Source organism: Lissotriton vulgaris, chromosome 7 (genome assembly GCF_964263255.1).
Source record: "Lissotriton vulgaris chromosome 7, aLisVul1.2, whole genome shotgun sequence".
NCBI classification, from domain to species: domain Eukaryota; kingdom Metazoa; phylum Chordata; class Amphibia; order Caudata; family Salamandridae; genus Lissotriton; species Lissotriton vulgaris.
The window spans coordinates 201,206,753-201,231,541 of NC_141695.1; the positions used below are offsets into that span (position 1 = coordinate 201,206,753).

Consider the following 24,789-nt stretch of genomic DNA (forward strand, 5'->3'; position numbering starts at 1 on the left):
CATCATCTTTCGATCTTCTGCTATCTTCGCTGTCTTCGCCATCCCTGGACACGTGTTTCGGGGTATTACCCCTCATCAGCAGGGATAGGCCGTGTACTGGGGTTGCCGATGGCTGCCAATATCTGCCAGGTATAGTACCACTCAGGCGCGTAGGTGCGGGATCCCAGGCTCGTCAGCCCACTGCTCACGGGAGCTTTAAAGTTACAAATGGGGGTGGGGTCGCACACTACTCACACACCGGCGGTGTCGCCCCTAAGGACTCTGGTCAATGTAGTAAAGTGTTCGCGATGCATCATCTTTCGATCTTCTGCTATCTTCGCTGTCTTCGCCATACCTGGACACGTGTTTCGGGGTATTACCCCTCATCAGCAGGGATAGGCCGTGTACTGGGGTTGCCGATGGCTGCCAATATCTGCCAGGTATAGTACCACTCAGGCGCGTAGGTGCGGGATCCCAGGCTCGTCAGCCCACTGCTCACGGGAGCTTTAAAGTTACAAATGGGGGTGGGGTCGCACACTACTCACACACCGGCGGTGTCGCCCCTAAGGACTCTGGTCAATGTAGTAAAGTGTTCGCGATGCATCATCTTTCGATCTTTTGCTATCTTCGCTGTCTTCGCCATCCCTGGACACGTGTTTCGGGGTATTACCCCTCATCAGCAGGGATAGGCCGTGTACTGGGGTTGCCGATGGCTGCCAATATCTGCCAGGTATAGTACCACTCAGGCGCGTAGGTGCGGGATCCCAGGCTCGTCAGCCCACTGCTCACGGGAGCTTTAAAGTTACAAATGGGGGTGGGGTCGCACACTACTCACACACCGGCGGTGTCGCCCCTAAGGACTCTGGTCAATGTAGTAAAGTGTTCGCGATGCATCATCTTTCGATCTTCTGCTATCTTCGCTGTCTTCGCCATCCCTGGACACGTGTTTTGGGGTATTACCCCTCATCAGCAGGGATAGGCCGTGTACTGGGGTTGCCGATGGCTGCCAATATCTGCCAGGTATAGTACCACTCAGGCGCGTAGGTGCGGGATCCCAGGCTCGTCAGCCCACTGCTCACGGGAGCTTTAAAGTTACAAATGGGGGTGGGGTCGCACACTACTCACACACCGGCGGTGTCGCCCCTAAGGACTCTGGTCAATGTAGTAAAGTGTTCGCGATGCATCATCTTTCGATCTTCTGCTATCTTCGCTGTCTTCGCCATCCCTGGACACGTGTTTCGGGGTATTACCCCTCATCAGCAGGGATAGGCCGTGTACTGGGGTTGCCGATGGCTGCCAATATCTGCCAGGTATAGTACCACTCAGGCGCGTAGGTGCGGGATCCCAGGCTCGTCAGCCCACTGCTCACGGGAGCTTTAAAGTTACAAATGGGGGTGGGGTCGCACACTACTCACACACCGGCGGTGTCGCCCCTAAGGACTCTGGTCAATGTAGTAAAGTGTTCGCGATGCATCATCTTTCGATCTTCTGCTATCTTCGCTGTCTTCGCCATCCCTGGACACGTGTTTCGGGGTATTACCCCTCATCAGCAGGGATAGGCCGTGTACTGGGGTTGCCGATGGCTGCCAATATCTGCCAGGTATAGTACCACTCAGGCGCGTAGGTGCGGGATCCCAGGCTCGTCAGCCCACTGCTCACGGGAGCTTTAAAGTTACAAATGGGGGTGGGGTCGCACACTACTCACACACCGGCGGTGTCGCCCCTAAGGACTCTGGTCAATGTAGTAAAGTGTTCGCGATGCATCATCTTTCACAAGTAGTGAGTATGTGCTCCCCACGCCTGACATCTGGACACTTACACACACGCCCATACTAGCACTCCCTGGGGTGAAGACTCGGCTGTGTCCCCTTATCAGATGGTTGTATTTGTTGTTTATGACTAGGATGCTTTTCTAAGAATGTGAGATCGATTTATTGTACCTCACAAACTGTATAGTTTATCGGCCAAAACATCTGTACATTGAGAGACTTTCATCAGACGCAACTGTGTCGATACTCTCCCAGCCACTGGGTTTAATTAAACCAACTTGTTCCTGTTTTGACAAATGCCTCTTGTTTTTTATTTTTTTAAGGTAAATTCATATAAGAGCAACAGGACAAGGCGAGAAACATAGGCAGGGCTTGTGGGTGCAATGTTCGTAGTGGCTAGGTCCTCTACACCTTCTGAAACACTGAGCTCAGGCCATGTCACCGACACGGCACCTCCGCGCACCCGGATGTGGTGAAAAAGAGGATGCCTGGCATGATGGGGTGCATCCGCCCTGCCTAAGGGCACTTTTCGCTGTCAAATACTATACCAGAACGCATTTCAATCGTACAGAATACTGTGCACAAGGGAGACAGAAGCCCACTGCGAGGAAATATCCCTGCTGAATGCAGTGAAAGGATGGCTGAGTATGAGACTAGCAGGCAGATATCCCCCCACCCCCCAATTCAGCAACCTACGAGGACAATCCTCAAATGGGAGCATGCCCATAGAGACACTACTAAATTGGTCCAGCACAAATTGAAAAAGACCACCCTTGAGGGGTCCACATTGGCCAAAACCTTGCAAATGGTACTAGTCTTAAAGGAAGCTTCACCACAAAACCCCACAAGGGCTCAACCCAGTTGTAGCAGAAAAGGCCAGGGAGGTTGGCAGCAATCAGACCCTATGTAATGTTACAATTGCCACAGGATGAGCCACCTAGCACACAGCATACCATGAACATTGATCGATTGGCCAGGTTGAGCCACCAGAAAATCCTAATCCACAAAAACGAAGACCAGGTAAACTGGAGTGCACTTTACATTCAGCCACAGGAATGGCAGTCAGCCACCACATCCCTGAAACACGGACCAGGTAGTTGGACAAACGTGTGGCAACAGCAACCACAGGAAGGGAACTCAGCTCAAGCGGGACTAAGGCCAAAGCCTTGGCTGGATGGGGTAACTGTCAGGGGAGGTAATGCCTTCACACAAACACAAAATCCAAATATGCAGTAAGATAGAACTCCAGAGTAAATACCACCCATTCATGATATGAACCATCCCTATGAACAAGACCACTCCATAAACATAAATCACTAATCCAAGAACCCATATAGTTATGTAGACTCATAAAATAGAATTAACAATGAACCAAGGTCTTATCCAACAGGGCTTTCAAAGTGCACCACCTTTTAGCAGCCATGTCATCACCTCAAAGCAGATCCAAAGTGTGTGAATCAAACTTACGAACTCCACTGTGAACTTTTTGATCGAACTCTTGAACAAAAACACCTGATAACTAGAGGACCAAAGACATTTCTCTGGTTCCATTTCAAAGAGCAGCAATGTTTAATTACAAGTTATGTATTTTTGCACTATAGTGAGTGATGCAGCACCTACTCACTGCTAATGAACCGCCTGGCCAAAAGAAGTCTGCTCACAGCGCCTGCGTGTCACTTACAATTCACCAACCCAAACACTAGTATTCCACATTCACAGCACAGTGCCCTTTTACACAACACATGACCTCTGTGGGCTCCAAGATCGTATTATGTCTGCTCTCTGAAATTGCATGCAGTAGATGCAGATCGACTTTACTTGTCCCAAGAGTTGGCCCCATAAAGAGCAACATGCCCTCTCCAATTATACCTATGCAGAGTCAGGGCCAAACTCCAGCACAACAATTTAGAACCCCGAAGAGTAATAGCGGATGTAAATTGATACTTGTATAGCGCACTACTCATCCGCAAGGGTCTCAAGGCACTTGTACGAATACCGCTGTGGAACCCATCCTGGCTTTCCTTGTGAGGAGTCCACTCCTGGGCACCCCCAAGGTGGAGGCCAGGCATCCTTAGCTTTGTGGGGGCTGTTGTGGAGATTAAGCAAGCTATTGCCCAGAGTTGCAGAGTGGGACTCCATGATTGAAATAGGCACCGAGGTGAGAATTATCAGGTCCTTGGAATTTTTGAGCCCAAGACCTGCCGAGGCGGGGAATTGAACCCTGATCCCGGGCCAGACCTCTGCATCAGGGTCTGCTGCTCTAACCATTGAGCCACACTTCTCCACTGACCCATTTCGAGACCAGCCCAACAGCTCTATACCTTTTTACATAGTCTATCGCTATTTAAAGTGAGCTAGATAGGATGACTAGAAAGGCACCTTAGGTGAGGATACCATTTGGCCCTGAGACTTCGTAGAACACCCAACTTATCCCAGTTTTCATAAGGAGGGGGGCAAATTTCCTGCATTTGGCCTGGGAGTGTCACGAGGTACAACTCTTTTGGTCAGAGGTAGTGGCGAGAGTCAGACGCAGTGTTAGCCGTCATGTACAGCTGACACCAACTCACTGCCTACTGGGGTTAATACACTAACGTAAAAAACAAACCAAGATGACCTATAAGCTTCAGCAACCCCTACTAGTGCTAGCCTGGCGCAGAGTTGCAATTGTTTGGCTGGGGTTGCGGACAACAGAGGTCGCGGTGTGGTTGTGGGATGCATGTTAATTGACTTTAGCAGAGGAGGTGCACATGAAAAGGTGTCGTAGAGATGAGAAATTAGAAGAGGACCTTAGAACATGGAGGAAACTCTGCTGAGAACTACCTGTCGAGGAGACAAAGGCGAACCATCGTAGCACATCTGGGGGAGTAGTTGCCCGAGCTCTGAAGAGGAAAGGGATTAGCTGGCTGGTGTATTGGGAGAGACCCAAAGGGAATTGCTTCTGTATGTCCAATGACCAGTAATGTAACTAATGTGGCTATTTCTGTGCTATTAACGAAGGCTCACTACAGAATGTTCACCTATTTTATTTGTTTTCCATAAGGAATAAATAAAATTCCTTTTTTTTTAAATGACTGCTATGGAGGGAGGGGTGTGTGCCAAGATTGGTGTGGCCTGCTGCACATGTATCCCAGGGAATGACCTAGATAATGAGACATTGACTCTTGCCATCCAAGCACAGCACCATTTTCAAAGACACATGTGTGAGGATGGAGGTGTCCCTGAGCTGGAGTGGTTCTCAAATTGGTTCTCCTGGCTCCCCCAGTGGCTTTCTGAACTGTGCACGTTGTTGCTACCTGTTTTCATAGTGTTCTTGTTTGTGTGTGGTCCCATGCAGTCATCATTTTGGGAAGAAGGCAAGTAGTTAGGAAAGTAGTAATTGGCAAAACCAAAGAACAGCCTCTCAATAATTAAACTGACATTGAAGTACAGGTTTGATAGTATAGTTGAAAATTTAACTAGAAGGGGGAATGTTAATATTGAAAAAGTCAATATCAATGTGAATAATGTTAAATATACACGTCCAAAAACGAAATCACATATTTATTGACAAATTCTCCTGTTGTGAACTCCACTTCAATCCCGACTCAGACAAATGTAGCTAGGCTGAGACTAGAGGTCACTGATTGACAGCTCAATGGTGGGGTAGCAGGTAGTCAGCTTATAAACAGTAAATCCCAGATCAATCCTGCAAATAGGTGCAGCAACACCACAATGGTCCAGGGAGATTCGCCACAATAAAGCACACATGGACAGAGAGACACGCACATTCCCAAAACACCATGAAGTCAGATACCACATAATGTTAGGAGCACTTAACCAATCAGGATGAACCAAATGCAGTACACAGTGATCATCCGCTTTGCATGCCGGACACCTGGACACAATATGTACTGGCTGCATCGTGTCCACGCAAGGTTGAGGCCTCCTGGATTCCTCATCCAAAACATTAATTTATGGCTACAAAGACAGCGGTCCCCATTCCTTTCCAAAAAAGGACTGGCAGACCATTTTATTGCATCCAATTAACAATTCCCTGTATAGATGATCGTAAATTGAGACAGTCCTCTGATCCTATGCCTGTACTCATGGCTGCACTCTTTAATTAAATGAATTGTTTTGCCAAATGCCTATTGTCTCTTGTTTTTTCAAAGCATTTCATGTTCAAGCGACGCCGTGAACAAGGAAGTATTCCTAACTGGAAAGGAATGTAGCTCTTCTGTTGGACATTCCCTCGTTTGTAAACATGTGACCGTACCCAGTGCAAGTAATGCTTCAGTAGCATATTTGGCCTGTTTTCTAAAAGGAATACCAGTTGTCTCCATTCTCCCCTTCATTGCAGTCCTTTCAAATGTAAGCTATGTAATATTAAATGATCAGGACTGTTGCAGAATGAAGGCCGGGATCCTGTGTATTTTATCAGTTTCTCAGATAGAAACATGCTGCAATAACGTGCTTCTCCCTCCTCCTCAAGGGGGTTATAGATAGTTATGTCCTTAAATTTTTACTTTGAAGGCAGATTTTAACAAGCTAAGCACACTCAAAGCACTATTGTTTCAGAAAGACGTAGCATTCATATCTGCCCATTAAACATTTGAATTGCAAGTTGCAAGGGCAGCCAGTGAAATACAGTTCTTGTTAAAAACGAATCTCCCAGTGCATTTCAGCAAATTAATATACTACATCTTTAATGAGTCCAACACTGCTGGGATAGCCCACTTTTTTGAGATTATTGGAACTGGCTTGGTCAGTTTCTTCCAAAATATTTTTGGAGTAATACCAGCCTTTCTTCATTCCTTTTTGTCCAGTGTGTTAGGGGCATCCCTTTGGGTTTATTCTTCATTTGTGGCAATTTGGTCCTATTTTTGCTCCTCTGCAATGCATGTTCCATCAAAATCATGAACACCATCCACTCCGGCTCACCATCTGACCCCTGCCCACACCACATCTTCAACAAAGCAAGCTCTATCATCGTTCCCCATCTCCGCAAGATCATCAACAGCTCCTCTGAGACCGCCACCTTCCTGGAGAGCTGGAAGCACGCCGAGATCAACGCCCTTCTCAAGTAACCCAAAGCAGATCCCAAGGACCTCAAGAACTTCTGGCCCATCTCCCTCCTCCAGTTCCTGGAGAAAGTCATTGAGAAGATTGTCAACAGACAACTGACCTCCTTCCTCAAAAAGAACAACATCCTGGACCTTTCCCTATCTGGATTCCGCAGCAACCACAGCACCGAAACAGCCCTCATCGCCACCATCAACAACATCATGGCCATGATGGACAATGGAGAAACCACGGCCCTCATCCTCCTGGACCTTTCAGCCGCCTTCGACACCATCTGTCACCACACCCTCCACACACGCCTAAACAACCCAGGGATCTGCGACAAAGCCCTGGACTGGACCTCCTCCTTCCTCACCGGCAGAACCCAGAGTGTCCGCCTCACCCCATTCCGCTCCAAAGACACCAAGATCATCTGCGGCGTACCCCGAGCATCGTCCCTCAGCCCAACACTCTTCATCGTCTACATGGCACCGCTCGCCAACCTCGCCCGATCGCACAACCTCAACATCATCCCATACGCCGACGACACCCAGTTGATCCTCTCCCTCACCAATGCCCCCACCACCGCCAAGTCCAACCACCATGAAGGGAAGAAGGCCATCGCCGAAAGGCTGATGAACAGCAGCCATAAACTGAACTTGGACAAGACGGAGGTCCTCATCATCGGATCCATGCCCTCCACTTGGGACAACTTGTGGTGGCCGGCCGCACTGGGAGCTGCACCGACGCCCACTGACCACGCACACAACCTGGGAGTCATCCTGGACTCCGCACTGTCTATGACCTAGCAAGTACACGCTGTCTTCTCCTTCTGTTTCAACACCCTCTGCATGCTTCGCAAGATCTACAGATGGATCCCCACCAGAACCAGAAGGACAGTCACCCAGGCCCTCATCAGCAGCAGACTGGATTATGGCAACACTCTCTACACAGGAACCTCAGCCAAACTCCAGAAACGATAACAACGTATACAGAACGCCTCTGCAAGCCTCATCCTCGACATCCCCCGCCACAGTCACATCACAGCCCACCTGAAAGACCTGCACTGGCTCCCTGTCAACAAGAGGATCACCTTGAAGCTCCTCACCCAGGTTCACAAAGCACTCCACAACACCGGACCAGCGTACCTCAACGAATGACTCACCTTCTACACTCTGAACTGCCAGCTCCACTCCGCTGACCTTGCTCTAGCCACTGTCCCCCGCATCCAGCGAGCGACTGCCAGCGGGAGATTGTTCTCCCACCTCGCAGCAAAAACCTGGTAACCTTTCCCATCCCCCTACAACAGACCCAGGACCTTCTGGCCTTCAGGAGACTCCTCAAGACCTGGCAGTTCGAGCAGTAACAGCGCCCTCACTCCCCCTAGCACCTTGAGACCCTCACAGGTATGTAGTGTGCTCTATGAATGTATTGATTGATTGATTGAAAGCCCACTAGAACTACCAATCCCCCAGCTGTGTTCCAAGAACTGAAGGCTGCATAGGCATTGTCATTCTAATGTTCTGACCCACCTGGTTTACCTGCGTACTGCCCGTGTTTCATTGCCCATTCAAATGGGCACCGGATGTATGCCTAACTTTGCAAGTGCCGGCTCCTGTGGACATGATCCTGTTGATGAGTCCTAAAAAGACCCATTTTTGGAGTTGTCTCATAAAATACGGCTGCTTCAAGATGCAAGTTATGAGCCTCTCCTTCAAGGGGAGATGGGTGCTTTCGCTCCAAGACTATCAAACTCTGGCTCTCATACCACGGATGTGGGGCAGCAGGCTACTTTCGTAGCCTTAATTGATATTGAGGATCATATATGTGCTTTTATCTGTTAAACCGGGCAACAGCGGAGTCATTGTCTGTGGAGTCACTGCTTGACTTGTGCTTGTGTACCATATGCTTAGTTACTCACTATGCTACTTTCCCCCGCAAGGAGGGGGGGTAATTAGTTCTATATTAAGTCCCCTGCAGTTCTCTCTTATTTTAGCCAAACTGCATTTTTTAGGCCCCATATGCTTTGCAGAAGAACGTAACACCTTTATTTTAATGCAAATGCTATTGCTTTATGTTCGATTTGGCGGTCTGTAGTTGGCAGCGGTAGGTTCCTTTGACCAAAAAGGGACCCTTGCATCTAGTCAAGGTAAGGGGTACACTCCTAAAACAACCCCTGCTCAACCCTTTGATAACTTGGCACAAGCAGGCAGGCTTATCTCAGAGGCAGTATGTAAAGCATTGGTGAACACATACAGTAATCCAGTGACAACACTACAGATGGACTCCACACAAGTTGTAGTATAAAAATAAGTATTTTTATATAGAATTAACACAAGACCACAAACAACAAAAATCCACAATACTGTACTTTAAAAATGGTAGAAATATCTTAGTTCTCTTTAGATGTAAAATGCAACACTTTGAGTTCAATGTACCTTGGATGCGTAACGCTATAAAACGAAAGTGTTGCAGGGAAGGTGATGCGTCGGTTTCTTACACGCAAGAGCAGTGATGTGTCGGGTCCCTACTGCTTCATAGGGGGTGCGTCGTTTCTTCTCCGCATGGGGAGGTGATGCATCTGTTTCTTACTGCGCTTCCATGGCGATGCGACCAGCAGGTCCGTGATGCGATGCAGATCCGGTGCAATGAAACAAAATGGCGTCCTCTTCTTGATGTAACAACGATGCTTGCACGCCTGAAGGCCATGTGGCGACTCAACGATTCTTCTGAGCCGCGATAGGCCCTGCGACAAGCTTCTTCGCCTCGAGTCACGCTTCCAGCTCCCAGTGACAGGCAGTCTCTCCGAAGGCCCAGCACAACAGCAGGCACTTCAATTCCCAGCAAGAGAAGGCAGGGGAGCTGGTTGGTGAATTCTGTTGTCCCTGAGACTTCAGCAGGAGGCAAGCTCTATCTCAAGCCCTTGAGATCCTTTACAAGATGATTTGAAAGTAGCACAAAGTCATTTCTCCTTTCTTTGGCAGTCAGGCAACCACTACAGGCCAATCCCCCAAACAGCACTCAGCTTGGGGATAGTCTCCTCCTCAGTTTCTCTGGTTCCTCTCCTCAGCAAAGGTTATTCTTATTTCCCAAAAGTGATCTGAAATTCTTGGGTCTGGGTCCCAGTATTTATACCAGCAAATCCTTTGTCCTCTGAAGGCAGAGGGTCCTGTACCCAGTCCAAACCAGTTCTGTGTGCGTCATGGAGCTTCTTCTTTCCTTTGACTGTGTGGGCCAGGGCCATTGGATGCACCACAGGAGGTGGAACCAGCATTGTGGAAGGCAGGCACAGGCACAGACCTATTCAGGTCCCAGGTGCAACGCCACCCACTAATCTACATGCAAATAGTTCCATTCAGCCCTGTGCTGACTCACCCTGTCTCCTGAAATCTCCCGGCCCCTATCACGCAAACTCTATACAAGGAAAACACAACGTAGCAGGAGCAGGCTTGGACAGTTAGGCAAGAAAATACCTACTTTCTAAAACTTGTATTTTCAAACACAGAATGTTAAAACCTACTTCACTAAAAGATGGATTTTATCATTCTGAGTTCAGGCGTACTAAACTCGAATTTTTACCTAGTTCCTTGAGTCAGTTAGGATTATAAGATGTAATAATCAAACTGCCCATTCTGCCCTATGGGGAACAGTTAGCCTTGCAAAAGTGAAAAAACGAAAATGGCTGTAATGCACTTTTAGGACATGCCACACATCAGGGCATGTCCTACCTTTTACCTACAATGCACCCTGCCCTTGGGCCTAACATAGGGGTGACTAATATGCAGAAAAGGGAAGGTTTGTGGACTGGCAAGTTGGTGCACTTGCCCAGTCAACATGGCAGTACCAGACTGCACACAGGCTCTGTAATGACAGACCTGAGACACACTTTACAGGCTGCTTCTGTGGGTGGCACATGTAATGCTGATCACTTTGCTTAATTGTATATGATTTCTAATTGCAGCAAACCTGGTTCATAATAGACAACATTAGTTTCAATAAACATTTAAACTTTCCTAGTGTCTTTATTTTGTTTATTATGGACATGCATGAGTGAGAGAAGAAAAGGTTTCCTTGGGGACTAGAGTGTGGCGTTCTAGCTTGCTACATTACCTATTACTCTGGAAGGTTAGAAGTTTTATGTAAGGCACTATGAGCTTGTGAGATTTGGGCCCATAGGTCAGAGACTCAGTCCCTACATTCTGATGTCCTCTGGTTCCAGGCATAGTTCTATTTCCAAAGAGAATCACTGCAACAGTAATGCTTGCTTACTGATGATGCCATCACACAAATTCCTCCTTAGTCGTCCCAGACCTTAGTATTCCCCTACCTCACTTTGTGGCCTACAGCTTGTGGGTTTGGTAACAATGACCAGGAGAGTTTCTGGTTTGTGTTTCTCATTACAGGGCCTTTTGAGCCAGACACAGAGAAACGAATAAAGAGTTTGTAGCTACTGATGTGTCTATCTGGCATTTTTCTCATTTGTAAGGTCTGGGAGTAGGACGTGGTAATAGGAGTACCAGTAAGTATTTGAGGTATTTTTTTATAAACAAGGATTTAGGATCCATGATGCTGTACTAACATCCTCACCATCACCCTAGCAGTGGCTGTCTTGCAACTCACTTACAATAGTTGAGTTTACACATGCCTGCCTGAAAAACACAGATAAACTACAGAGATCACAAAGCTTCACCATCCTACTTTTCTGTGGACTAAAAGATCCTGATTACATCATTAAGCTTTACAATCAATCCAATGGTCATCAATCAAACAAATGACTGAATTATCAATCTTTTGCCTGGTACACAAGGTTTTTCACAGGACAGACTGGGATCACTATTGTAAACTATCACACCTTACTGCCCAAGCAGACGCCTTTGATCTGCCTTCAAATACGATCCACCAAAGACCCCACTGAAAGGTTCGGGCAGATCACTTTGTGCTTAAGACTCCTCCTTCTGGACCTCAGTTCCATTGCTTGTTCGCATTGGGAAAAACCAAATAACTCTAGAGCCACCTCTTCAGCATACGTTCAGTATTTAATAACTTTTTCATTCTGCCTGTAGCGTCTGCTCCACCTTTTTCTATGTAACTACTGCTCTGATTTCTGCAATGATCTTCTGAGTGGGTTATACATACACTAAAAAAGAAACTCCATAGGCAATGTGTAAAACACAATTGTTATTATATACATCTTCAGTACTAGTCTCTCATCTTCTAGTGAAAGAACTATTATTTTACCTCTGTTTATGTTGTATTTCCAATCATCTATAACATACTGTTAGACTCATGTAGAGTACCTATCCATCTAGAGTGTTACTTGTGCTGTTAGGTAGCTTCTGATAGTTGTCTACTCTGATTGTTGTGCTCATGAGTAAACATGACGAAATATACTCATGTTGGCTAAAGCTTTGAAATTCTCTGTACATTCGCTGACATTATTTCACTTACAGCATGGGATATTGATAGTGGAAGGGACATCACTTGGTATATTATGTTATTTTATGTTAACTGAGGTTTGTACACCGCATAATCACCAGCAGGTCTCTAAGCGCTTTTGAGAGAGTGGCCAGCGTCCACCAGCGGTCCAAACAAGCACTTGGCGAAAGTTTTAGGCTGTATTTAGAGCTTCCCTGTGCCATGCTGTCTGGATGCTGTCTCTTGCTTGGCTGCACACAACAAATAAGGACTGCACTCATGAATTCTTTCTGAGGAAAGTGGCTAATCATGCTAGTAATATCATACAACTGGACAGCACCGGATGTTACAGTGCTGTAGCGTCCTCCCTGATTACATCCATTCTCGTGAGAATTTGTATCAAGCTTTGCACAGCTACATATCCCCAGTTGAGCAGATACTGAGATTTAATAACAAGTATGTAGCTACTTCACAGTAAATAAGGGGAGCGTATTTCAAGGTCCATTGGAACCAGGCCATGTCTAACTCACAAGTTACAACAAGGCTTTCAATCGTTGATAGACTATTTACTGAGATGGAACCCTGAAGAAAGCTCAGCCGAAACGCGCGTCGTTTAAATACACCGCCTGTTCTCTCAATTTACACTGTATTGTATAATGTATAAAACAAGAAAACAGATGTGTTCCTGAGACAATTATATGTCCATAATTTGAATTCTAATAATTTTTAAATAACACATGCACCATTCATTTGTATTGCATATCTATTGATGAAAAGATTTTCTCTGAATGCTTCAGAAATATAGATTTGGTAATTGTTAAGTGTTGATAACTGCACATCAATAGTCGTCATCCTAAATCAATTTTGTGTATATATTTTTAAATAAATAATCATAAAAAACAGAAAAAATATATTTTTCTATATAGTAAACTATCTAAAAAGTTGAATGTACCTGTGCATGTTTATGTACAGAACTTTTGTTACATGTTGCCTTTTGCCCTTTGTAGCACATAGTTTTATTGCCTCATCTAGGCTCCTTGTTCCCAATTTTTTAGAGCTTCCCTAAACAGTTGAGTCTTGAGTCACTTCTTGAATTGGAGGAGAGCCGAATGCTTACTGAGGCTCTCAGGAAGTTGATTCCAAAGTTGAGGGATCATGACAGAGAAGGCTCTGCCACCTTTGGATGCAGTTTTGCCCCATGGGCAGGCCAGCAGACCTCCCTCGGACGACAGCAGTGTACGTCCTGGCACATAGTTTCCTAGGCGTTCCTTAATATACACTGGGGCCTGGCCATAAGTGGCTTTGTGAGCAATACAGAGGCCCTTGAACTTTGCTCTCTGTTTGATGGGGAGCCAAAGCAGCTTACACAGCAGAGGAGTGGCATGGGCTCTTCTAGGGAGCCTAAAAATCAGCCTGGTGGCGTCATTCATGGTCACCTGTAGCTTGCTAATAAGTTTCTCAGGGAGGCCAATGTAAAGAGCATTGCTATATTCCAGTCTCAACACAATCCTGGCCGAAACAATCATATGTAATGTGGTAAATTAGAGGAGGGGGGCGAATTTCCGCAATTGTCTCATTAAGCCCGTACAAGTGCTAACCACGGTGGCGACTTGATTAGTCATGAATAGATTGGCATTAATCTTGATGCCCAGACTTTTTACAAAAGGAACTGGCGTCGGGCTGATGCCCAGTTCTTGTGGCCAGAAACGATTATTCCAGGGGCTGTTTTCTGAGCAGGTGACAAGGACCTCCGTTTTATCGGGGTTGCCTTTTAGCGAATTGACTGTCATCCAATTCACGGTATGTCTGAAGAGGTTTTGCACATGAGTGTGGGCTTTCGGGGAGTTGTCAATCTGTTGAATAAGTTGGGTCATCTGCGTAGTTGAATACTTGGCAGTTCATGCAGGCCAAGGCAGCCACCAATGGCTGGAGTTAGATGTTGAACAAGAGTGGGGACAGTGCAGAGCTCTGGGGGCTGCCGCAGGTAAGAGCACCAATATCCAACTCCTGCTCACCCAGTTGAACCCTTTGGGACTGCCCTGACAGCAAGGACTTAAGCCACTGGAAAGCCAGCCTGCGGATGCCCATGTCGGAAATCCGAGCCAGGAGCTGTGCATGATTGATCTCATCGAACGCCGCTGACAGGTCTAACAATACCAGGGCGCACTATTTTTTGTTATCGGCCATAACTCTGAGCTCGTCGAGCACAGACACCATCACCAATTCAGTGCTGCAGTGGGCCCTAGACTCAGCCTGGCGCGGGTGGAGTAAATGATGTTCCTCCATGGAAGATGAATGTATTTTTAGGAAATGTTGCTCCACCACCATCGCCACGAAGGGGAGCTGTGAGATTGGCCTTTAGTTTTTAAGGTTAGCCACATCCGCCCCTGGTTTCTTCAGCAGAGGGATAACCCTAGCTTCCTTCCAGCTGGGGGGCAAGTAGCGTGTCTCCAAGGAATGGTTAAGTAGTGCCGGAATCTCCCTTTCTAGCCTGAGGAGGGCCATTCAAAAAACCTTGGAGGACAGGGGCCGGCTGGGGAACCTGATTTGAAGCAGTTCTTTGGAAGTACCAGGAATGCTGCATCTAACTAGGGGAAAGAGGTGAGTTCCTTGCCAGGGGTACGTGGGCCTACGCTTTGGACCAAAGGGTGCTGATTGGTTGGAGTGTTGTCAACCTCAGCTAAAATATCCTTGAATTTCTGAAGGAAGAAGGCCTGAATTATGTTACAAACTGCCGACTCGAGTACTGATTTCTATTCTGACTACTTTTAAGATTCTAAACGTTTCTTTCTGTTGGTGGGAGGCCTCAGTTATTCTAGTCTCATAATATTCAGCTTTCCTAGTCGTAATTGTTGCCTTGAGACCTATTTATATCAAAGGAAGTAATATCCTGAAACATCAGACTGTCTTTTCAACTCCTAAAGCCTTCAACATGTTAATAAATGCAAATTATTGATAGACACAAAGAAAAGATCAGGTGCGTTGGTTAAAGCATTGTGCATGTAAATCAGTTCACAGATGTTCACTCAGTGCCATAGAATATCTTTAAAGTTCCCCTAAAAGATGTCACTGGTTATTCAGAAAACATACATATGACATTACCTCTGGGTCTTCAGGCTCTCCCTTTTCTTCTGCTACCTCTTCCTCTTCTTCCTCTTCCACTTGTTCTTCTTCCTCTGCTTCTTCTTCTACTTCCTCCTCCTCTTCCACTTGTTCCTCTTCCTCTGCTTCTTGTTCCTCTTCTACTTCCTCCTCCTCCTCTTCCCCTTGTTCCTCCTCCTCTGCTCCTTCCTCCACTTCTGATTTCTCCTCCTCTTCCAATTGTTCCTCAGCTTGCTCCTCTTCGCCACTCTGTTCCTCCTCTTCCTCACGCTCCTCTTGTGAATTCTGGAACAAAAAACAAATGAAGGCTGAGGAATCATAGGCAACTGAAAGTTTCATCTTCCTGTTGGTACTACCAATAAGCTACTTATCAATAACTCGGTAACAACTGCCACAGATTCTAATGAGGAAATACTGAAAAACGTTTTACTGTGCAAGAGGACATCAAGGATATGAATGTTAGTCAAATGGATTTATAGAAAATCAAATGTTAATCCTCTGACCCGCATGGGTTTAAAGTTTTTTTAACCCAAAATTCCTAAGAGTGACAAAAAGAGAACATCATTCTTTTCAGTTAGGAAGTTCACAAACCAGAAAATATGTTTGATCACAACTGATCAAGAGGGGCATTCTAGTTCATTAAATCCAATTTATTGGTGTATATATTCCACAAGCTAATACAAACATTCATACAATTCTAATTCTAATTTAAAATATTTCTAAAGCGCAGCGTACACCTTGCGGTTTCTTGGCGCTAGGGGGATCAGCAACTGAGGAAGAGAGGCCGGAAGAAAAGATAAGAGGAGACATTAAGAGAGTTTTAAGAGGGGAAGGCCTGGCTGAAGAGGAACGTTTTCAGATCTCTACGAAAGGGGAGGTACTGGGTGGCAGAGCGGAGATGGTCGGGAAGAGAGTTCCAGAATGTTGGTGCCAGGGTAGAAAAGTTGGCCCCGCCCCACTTTTTGCGTGTGAAGCGAGGGATCTGAAGAAGGGACTTGGAGGAAGACCGAAGTTCTCTTGCAGGTACATAAGGATTAATTAATGAAGAGATGAAAGCGGGGGCAGTGCCCTGGCGAGCCTGGAAGGCCATGCAGCCGATCTTAAAAAGGGAACGTTTTTTTACAGGGAGCCAGTGAAGCTCCTTGAGAAGGGGGGTGGAATGGTGATAGCGAGGAAGGCCGTACACCAGCCGGGCTGCCTGGTTCTGGATGATCTGGAGTCTACGCAGGCTATACGCGGGGATACCATGTTAGAGAGCGTTTGCGTAGTCCAGTCGCGATATCACTAGTGCGGCCATGATGATCTTAAGTGCCTGGGGGGAAAAGAAACGGGAAACAGTGCGGATAGTGCGGAGAGTGAGGAAACAGGAGGATACCACGGAACCGATTTGTGAATGGAGAGTGAGCTGGTTGTTTATTTTAACACCGAGTGTTTTGACCGTGGTAGAGGGGGTAGGTGCGGGACCAAGAGAGGGGGGCCAGAAGAAGGAGTTCCAGGGGCTGGATGAACCACCAGTGAGAACCAGCTCGGTTTTGTCCGGGTTCAGCTTAAGGTGGTTGTGGTTCATCCAGTCCCTGATGAATGTCATAGTTGACTGGAAGTTAGAGACAGAGAGAGAAGAGGGGGACAGATCAAAGATGAGCTGGAGGTCGTCCGCGTAATTATAAACGGTGACCTCCAGCTGCTGGAGTGCGAGAATGAGAGGAAAGATATAGAGATTGAAGAGCAAAGGGGAGAGAGAGGATCCCTGGGGAACACCACAAGTGACAGGGAGAGGAGTGGCCGTGAAGTTGCCTAGCCGAACCGCCTGAGTGCGGTCCCTCAGAAAGGAGGAGAGCCAGACCAGAGCTGATCCCCCGATACCAGCCGCCTTGACACGGGTAAGTAAGATGGTATGGTCCACCGTGTCAAAGGCGGCGGAGAGATCAAGGAGGACCAGTGCCTGGTGTTTGTTCTCATCCATGCCCTTTCTGAGTTTGTCTAAGACTGCGACCACGACTGATTCGGGCGAATGCCTGGGACGGAACCCAGCTTGGCGGGATGCCAGTCCTCCATTTGCCTCAACATGGGCGCTAAGTGCCGCGGTGACGTGGCGTTCCATCACCTTGCCCAAAAAGGGCAACAGGGAAATGGGGCGGTAGTTGGCCGAGATGGAAGGGTCCGCGCCAGGTTTTTTCAGGATGGGCACTATTGTAGCTGCCTTTAGCACAGAGGGCACTACGCCCTGTGCCAGAGAACTGTTGAGGAAGGCAATGGGGGGGTCAGGGCAGCCGGAGTAAATATGCTGCAGAACTCGTGCCGGGCAGACGTCCGCGGGAGACCCCGACTTCACTTTAGGAAGTATCTCCAGAAAAGAGTCTTGAGTGAAGGGGGGAATGAAGGTAAAAGAGCAGTGGACGGAAGGGGGGGAGGGATCGACGAAGGCAGACGAGGGTGGTGGGATGTTGGACTTGATGGTGGCAATCTTCTCTAAGAAGTAGACATTAAGTTGGTCGCAGAGAGGCTGGGAAGGAGGAATCTGGGACGAGGTTCGGTCTGAGAATGCCAGGTCATTCACTATGCCGAAGATCTCCCTAGGTTTGTTTTCTGCGGAAGTTATTTTTAAAGAAAAGTAGGAGGTTTTTGCAGCCAAGATTGCTGTTTTATATTTAGCCAGTTCTGATAAGAAGTGGGTTTTTGATGAGGGACTATAATTTTTCCTCCATTGGCTCTCCGCCCGTCGGGCGCTCAGTTTGAGATCTTTTAGGTGGTCATTAAACCATCTATTGGAGTCCTTTGGTCGGCGGATGGAAATGCGACGTAAGGGCGCCACTGAGTCGCAGCCTCCAGCCAGCCAGGTGTTAATGGCCTTGGCTTGAAAGGCAGATGGTAAGCCAGCGAGAGTGGGAGTGGAGTTGCGGAGTGAGGAGGTCAAGGAGGGATAATCCAGTCTATTCCAATTCCGCGCCCAGGTGTTTTTGGTGTGCGGAGTTTTGGACAAATGACACATGCAATAAAAGTATTGCTCGTTGTGAATATAGTGAGATAATATTCCCTCTATTAGAGGCAGGTGCTAAAATTCCGCAATAATAGCACACCGTTTAAGTTGATATGCTTTCATCAATGCTTTGATAGACATCAATGCAATCTTTCAACAATGAGGAGATAAGTAAGGCTACAGGAAAGAGCCATAAAATCCACAAGATAGAAAAATTCTTCCCAATTGCTCCTACGGTGGGGGTCAGGTTTTTCACATCTTTTTTTAAAATTAAGTTGAGCACATTTCTTCACATATATTTTATATGGTGTGGAGGCTGCCATTGATGATAAGTGGAGCACACTGATGAGAACCTATCAGTAGCTCCTTGGAGGGTCTTTCCGTGAGGTGCCTCCTCACCTTTCACATATTGTTTTGGTGGTTGATGGGAGAGATTGTGGGAAGTGAGAAACACACACAGTATAGTTCCTGAAGGAGATAGACATACATTTTTTTTAAATAGGGATAGGAGCACTCCAAGTGTACAGTATTGTTGAGCCAGTGTCACCATTAAGAGGTGTGTGTGAGGAATGCTCATGATGTTTTATCCCAAGATATAGAGCAGATTTTTGTCATTAAAAAAGTTGTGAGTGGAGGGCAACCTGTGTTATTTCCCTCTGTAGCTCATTTTGTGAAGGGACAGAGAGAGGCAACTGGGGGCAGAATGAGGAAGGAGGGTGAAGAAAGAGGCAATGGAAGTGCAGAAAGAAGCAACAGAGATGCAGACAGGGGGAAGCGGGGTAGAGAAAGAGGCAAAGGGGTGCAGAAAGAAGCAATCGAGGTGCAGAAAGAAACAAAAGAAGTGATGGAAGAAGGAACAGAGGGGCAGAAAGAGGCAAGAGAGGTGCAGAAAGAGGGAAGAGGGGTGCAGAAAGATGCACAAGGTTTTTAGAAAGAAGTGACAGAGATGCAGAAAGCTGCATGAGGTTTGCAGAAAGAAGTGACAGAGGTGCAGAAAGAAGCAAGAGAACTGCAGGAAGAAGCAGCATGGATGCAAAAAGGGGGAACAGGGGTGGATAAAGTAGCATGAGGGGTGCAAAAAGAAGCAAGAGATGTGCAGAAAGAAATACAAGAGCAGAAAGAAGGAACAGAGGTGGAGAAAGAGGCAAGAGAGGTGCATAAAGAGGGAAGAAGGATGCAGAAAGAAGTGCAATTGATGCAGAATGAAGCAACAGAGGTGCATAAAGAGGAAAGAGGGGTACAGAAAGAGGCACGAGGGGTGCAGAAAGAAGCAAGAGATGTACTGAAAGAAAGAAAAGAAGTGCAGCAAGAAGGAACAGAGGTGCAGAAAGAGGCAACAAGGGTGTAGAAATGAGAAGAGATGTGCAGAAAGAGGGAAGAGAAGTGCAGAAAAAGAAAGAAAAGTGCCACTTTTTCTAGCTCAATAATGCAGGTCACATGCACAATCTTTTCATGGTATTTATCTTTAACGTGTTTCGTGTTATCTTGTAGTGCACTTCTCTTGTTTCTAAGAGTTAAATGTAACAGGCATTGCTACTACCATGTTTAACGGAGCTCGGTTATAACCTCAACTGGAAGGAATGCTTATTTGGCCTGGAAAGCATTTCAGCAATGGACCTGAAAGTCTTTGCTGATGTCAGCAGCGAGTGTTCAACTTAGCCAGTAGCCGGACTTACGGTGCCACCTCCCCGCATGCAAGAAGAAAAGAAAATTAACTAGGAAATCCTGTTAGATCTAATGAAGTTATTTGAATGATTTTATAAAATGCCACATCCGAACTGGGGGCATGGATGAATGAATGAATGAATATTAGATTTATAAAAATGCAGACTTAACCCAAGGGCATCAAGGCGCTACAGAGGACTAATGCACAGCCGAATAAAGATGATCATATCACAGTTTGTGTGAAAAGCCAGGTTTTCAAGGCCCTGCAGAAAAGAGAGTGAGACACAAGACCTGATAACCCATCTGGAAGAGAGTTCCACAAACTAGCAGCAGCGGTGGAGAAGGCCCTGTCTCCCCATAAAACCTTTTTGTACATGGGAACTACCAACAAATTCTTGCTGGCAGACCTAAGCTGCTTGGTAGGGACATAGTGCTGAAACATTGCTTTAATAGCATCAGGGCCTAAACCATGATAGGCATTATGGGTCAAGCAAAGAGTTTTAAAAATATTTCTACAATCCAAAGGCAACCAGTGCAACGAAATGAGGGAGGCCGAGACTGAATGGTACTTAGGGAAGTCCATCACCGGCCTTGCTGCCGCATTCTGCACTAACTGAAGGCAATGCACCAGACCCTTATTCATGCCCAAATAAAGGGCTGTACAGTAATCGAGTCTGGACATTACCAGGGCAATAACTGCCTGTTTTCCTGATGCAAAGGAAAGAAACTAGGGCATTTTTCTAAGCAGCCTGATTATTCCGAAACAGGTGGACAGAGTTCTGCTAATTTGTAGGTTCATAGAAAAAGATGTATCAACGATAACACCCAGATTTTTCCCATGGGATACAGGGGATGGGCAACTGCCCAGAGTATCAGGCCACCATCCATGAGACCAAGTATCATGTTGGTTGCAAAAAATCAAAATGTCTTTTTTTTCCCCATTCAGTTTAAGCTAATTTTCCACCCTCCAAGCTGAGACTGCCTGCGTTCAATTTTTAAAATTTGCAGCAGATTCACTAATGCTGTTGGTAATGGACACCATGATTTGAGTATTGTCAGCATAGGACAATACCTCAAATCCAAAGGATTTTTCGACTCTAGCCAGTGGGGCAACATAGATATTAAAGAGTGTAGGGCTTAGGGAGGAGCCCTGCAGCACTCCACATAGCAACGAGTTGGGAGTTGAGTAAAAAGGGCCCATTTTCACAACCTATGCCCTCTCACTGAGGAAAGAGGAAAGAAGCCCCAGGGCGGGCCCCCAACCCCTATCTTCTTGAGGCAATCTACCAGCCTAAAAGGAGACAGAGTGTCAAATGCTGCGGTAAGGTCAAGCAAGATCAGCAGGGTAGTATGCCCTGCATGAACCTGGACGCGGATCTTATCGAAAACTGCTGTTAACGCTGATTCAGTGCTACGACGCTGTGAGCCATCAAGCAACTGATTGTCCAGTAGATAAGCGCTAAAATGAGAATTAAAATATCTTTCCATAATCTTAGCTGGAACTGGGAGTAAAGAGATGGGACGATAATTTTTTAATTCCATGGTATCCAGAGATGTTTTATTTAAAAGTGGTCTAACCACAGCAGTTTTCCAAAAGTTTGGATACTGCCCCTCAGTAATGGCCATATTAAGTACTGAAGTGAGGTGAGAAACAATAACCTCCCGTCCAGGTTTTAAAACTGTTAGGCGGCATGCATCCAAAGGTGACCCAAAGGTGACCCCTTCTAATCATCATCAAAAACTTTATTGCGGCTGTTACAGCCGTAAAAGTACATTTAAGATTACAATGCAATAATATGTAAACCATAGCAGAAACAAAAGATACAATTTAATTATAAGAACTTGTATATACAAGTGTAGTGATAATTGGGCCACAATAATTATGCAAGCAAAATTAAAAACTGCTTTTAAAGATATAATTTAGAATTAAAAAATATAAAACGATTAATACAAGAGCCTAAAACTTTTAGACGTCCATTGGCAGTAGGGCTAACAGCTGTGGGACACTCTGTCTATCACACGGAGGCAAAGGCACAAATATTTAGGTGCCGTTCTTTAACAAGTACCTTCGTTTTAGCCACATAGCAAAAAGAAATTTCGTGATAGCAACAAAATAGACTGGGTTTGTATCAATTTTGAGGATCCTAAAAAATTCATGATAGTTCCTGATGTCCAGATTTCTACACAGTTGGATAATCCATTTAGATCAGGACTGTTTGTATGCCTGGCAGAAGAGCAATGCATGAATCACTGGTTCCTCCTCCACCAGGCATTCAGGACAGAGACAGTGGGTTGCGCCCGCCTACCTATTGGTTACTGGAAAGAGCGGGAGCGTCCCGTATCTAAATTGCAGAAACAACTTCCTTGCTAGAGGAGGCTGTATTGAATCTAGCACCCGCTCAAATTGATAATGTGATTTAAAATCCAAGAACCCATACGTTAGACTTGTGGTTTTGGCTGCCTGAATTAGACTAGTCAGTTTGTAATCTTTCACTGCTTTAGCTAAGTTTTTTTGCGAAATAACTAAACACGAATGTTCTGGAGTAGTCCATAAGTCCTCCGTGCCCATAGCATGGAAATAATCCCTGACAAAAGACAGCCAAGGTATACTACCCACAGCCCCCAGTAATAGGATTACCACTTTTAGTTCCTCCCTGTAGTGTCTCAACTCGGGTGTACTCCATAGCCGTCGCCAATAAAGCAACGGTCGCATCGACATTAGGTCCACCATTGGGATGATATACAAATCCATCCGTAGCGGTACTAGGGGTGTATTTGTTGGCAAAGCCAAAATTTGTCTGATGAACTTATTTTCAGGAAGTATCAGGGCATTGGATGGGCTATGCCCCCATAGTTCGGCTCCATATAGGGAGGCTGACCTGGCTTGTACTTTGTAAATTTCTAATGGTGAGCTTATGACCTTCAAAGCTCAGCTCTTCTGAACTTTCAATATACCCCCTATTGCTTGGACTAACCTCAAATTAGCCTTATTAATTTGAGGGCCCCATCCCATTTTATCATTTAACGATAGGCCCAAATATTCCAAAATATGAACCCGCTCAAGAGGCCTATCATCCATCACTGGATGTGGGCAATTAGTAGAATTAGCATTGAAGACCATGGGCCTCATTTATGAGAAATGACGCATCGCTGCATGAGAGCAACGATGCGTCACTTCTCAGTGCGCACTCCTTGCGACATTCCAGATGCGTCATATTTAATGTATGATGCGTCATGTCGCAAGGAATTACAGATACGTCAGTATTTCTGACGTATCTGTAATCGCAAAAGTGACGCATTGCTGGAGTGTCTCACAAAAGTGACGCAACTCCAGCAATGCGTCCTTTCACATGGGGCAAGCCCCATGTGAAAGGGCCTGCATCAGTCTTACGTCTGCTGTTAGGCAGGCGCAAGATTTTGAGGCAACGGCATCCTAAAAGTGACGCTGTGAAATCTCATAGATTTCACTGCGTAACTTCTACGACCCTTCCTTGCGTCAATACACCCCCTTGCATACATTATACCTGGCGCAGCTATAATGTGGCGCAGGGGTTTACAAAGTGACGCATCTACCTAGATGCGTCACTTTGTAAATATGTCGCAACAAGGCGCATTTTTTACGCCGCTGGTGCGTCACAAAAAGTGACGCACCGGCGGCGTAAAAGTGACGCACAGCCTCATAAATGAGGCCCCATATATTTAGTTTTATTGATATTAACTACGAGGTTCCTCTTTTGACAAAACTGGCTGAATTCCTTTAACACCCGCTGCATCTCAATTGGTGACTTCGAAAGGAGGAGGGTGTCAGCCGCAAACATTAGTGCAGGAAATTTGCGTGTTGATATTCTAGGGGAATCCAGATCCTTTATGGCTAGCAATCTTCAATTAGACTATATAGGAAGAGGGAAAAGAGGGTCTGCGCTAGCACGCACCCTTGCCTTACCCCCTTTCCCACAGGGAAGGGCGCTGTTAATTGGGCATTCTTGCCATATCTTACTCTGGCATATGTGCCCTCGTGGAGGCGTTTGAGTTGGAAGCAAAGATATGGCGGAACCCCCATGTCCAGAACGATACTACACAGCTGGTCGCGGTCCACCATATCAAACACAGATTTCAAATCCACGAAGGTAAGATACAAGCTCCCACCTTTCAAAACCACATGCTTCCAATAAATTAGTTTGAGCCTAAACAGTCTCAGTCTGGCTTCCGTGCAAACATGAGCACGGAGACAGCGCTGCTAGAAGTCACAGAAGCTATCAAGGAGGTCCTAGACTCTGGGAGCAAGGCAATGCTGGGGATGCTGGATCTGTCGGCGGCCTTTGAGACCGTCCCCCAGCTAGGTCTTCTGACCAGACTTAGGGAGATCGGTCTGTGGGGGACGGTGTTCAGATGGTTTGAGTCCTTTCTGGCAGATCGTCGTCAAACGATCTGGGCACCTCCTTTTTCCGCTGCAGTGTCGCCATTGGTGGTAGGTGTTCCCCAGGGCTCAATTCTGAGTCCTACGCTTTTTAACATCTATATGACCCCTTTGGCGGCACTGGCGGAGTCTTATGGTGCCCAGATTGTTTCGTATGCTGACGACACCCATCTCCTCTTTTCTTGCAAGAAGGGCTCTGACTTCAATGCTGAGAGTATCAGAGGTTGCCTTTGGGCAGTGTTTGAGTGGTTCCAGCAGAACAGCCTCAAGTGCAATTCGGACAAATCTGAGGCGCTCTTTTTTGGTTGTCCCTCCGACCCCAGGTGGCAGTCTTGGTGGCCTGCGGCTATGTTCCCTCCCTCCGTTGCTTTGGACACGGCCAAGAATCTGGGAGTGAAGATTGACAACAGTCTTTCCATGAAGCC

At 46.4% G+C, this 24,789-nt stretch overlaps 1 protein-coding gene across 1 annotated transcript in view; it reads right to left on the minus strand.

The window, feature by feature from the left end:
• LOC147701192 (uncharacterized) overlaps positions 1-24,789 on the minus strand; it is a 339,006-nt gene that overhangs the window by 79,900 nt on the left and 234,317 nt on the right. The window contains exon 18 of the mRNA XM_086929317.1: positions 15,306-15,590. Coding sequence (XP_086785443.1) covers positions 15,306-15,590 — 285 coding nt within the window. The remainder of the gene's footprint in view (positions 1-15,305; positions 15,591-24,789) is intronic.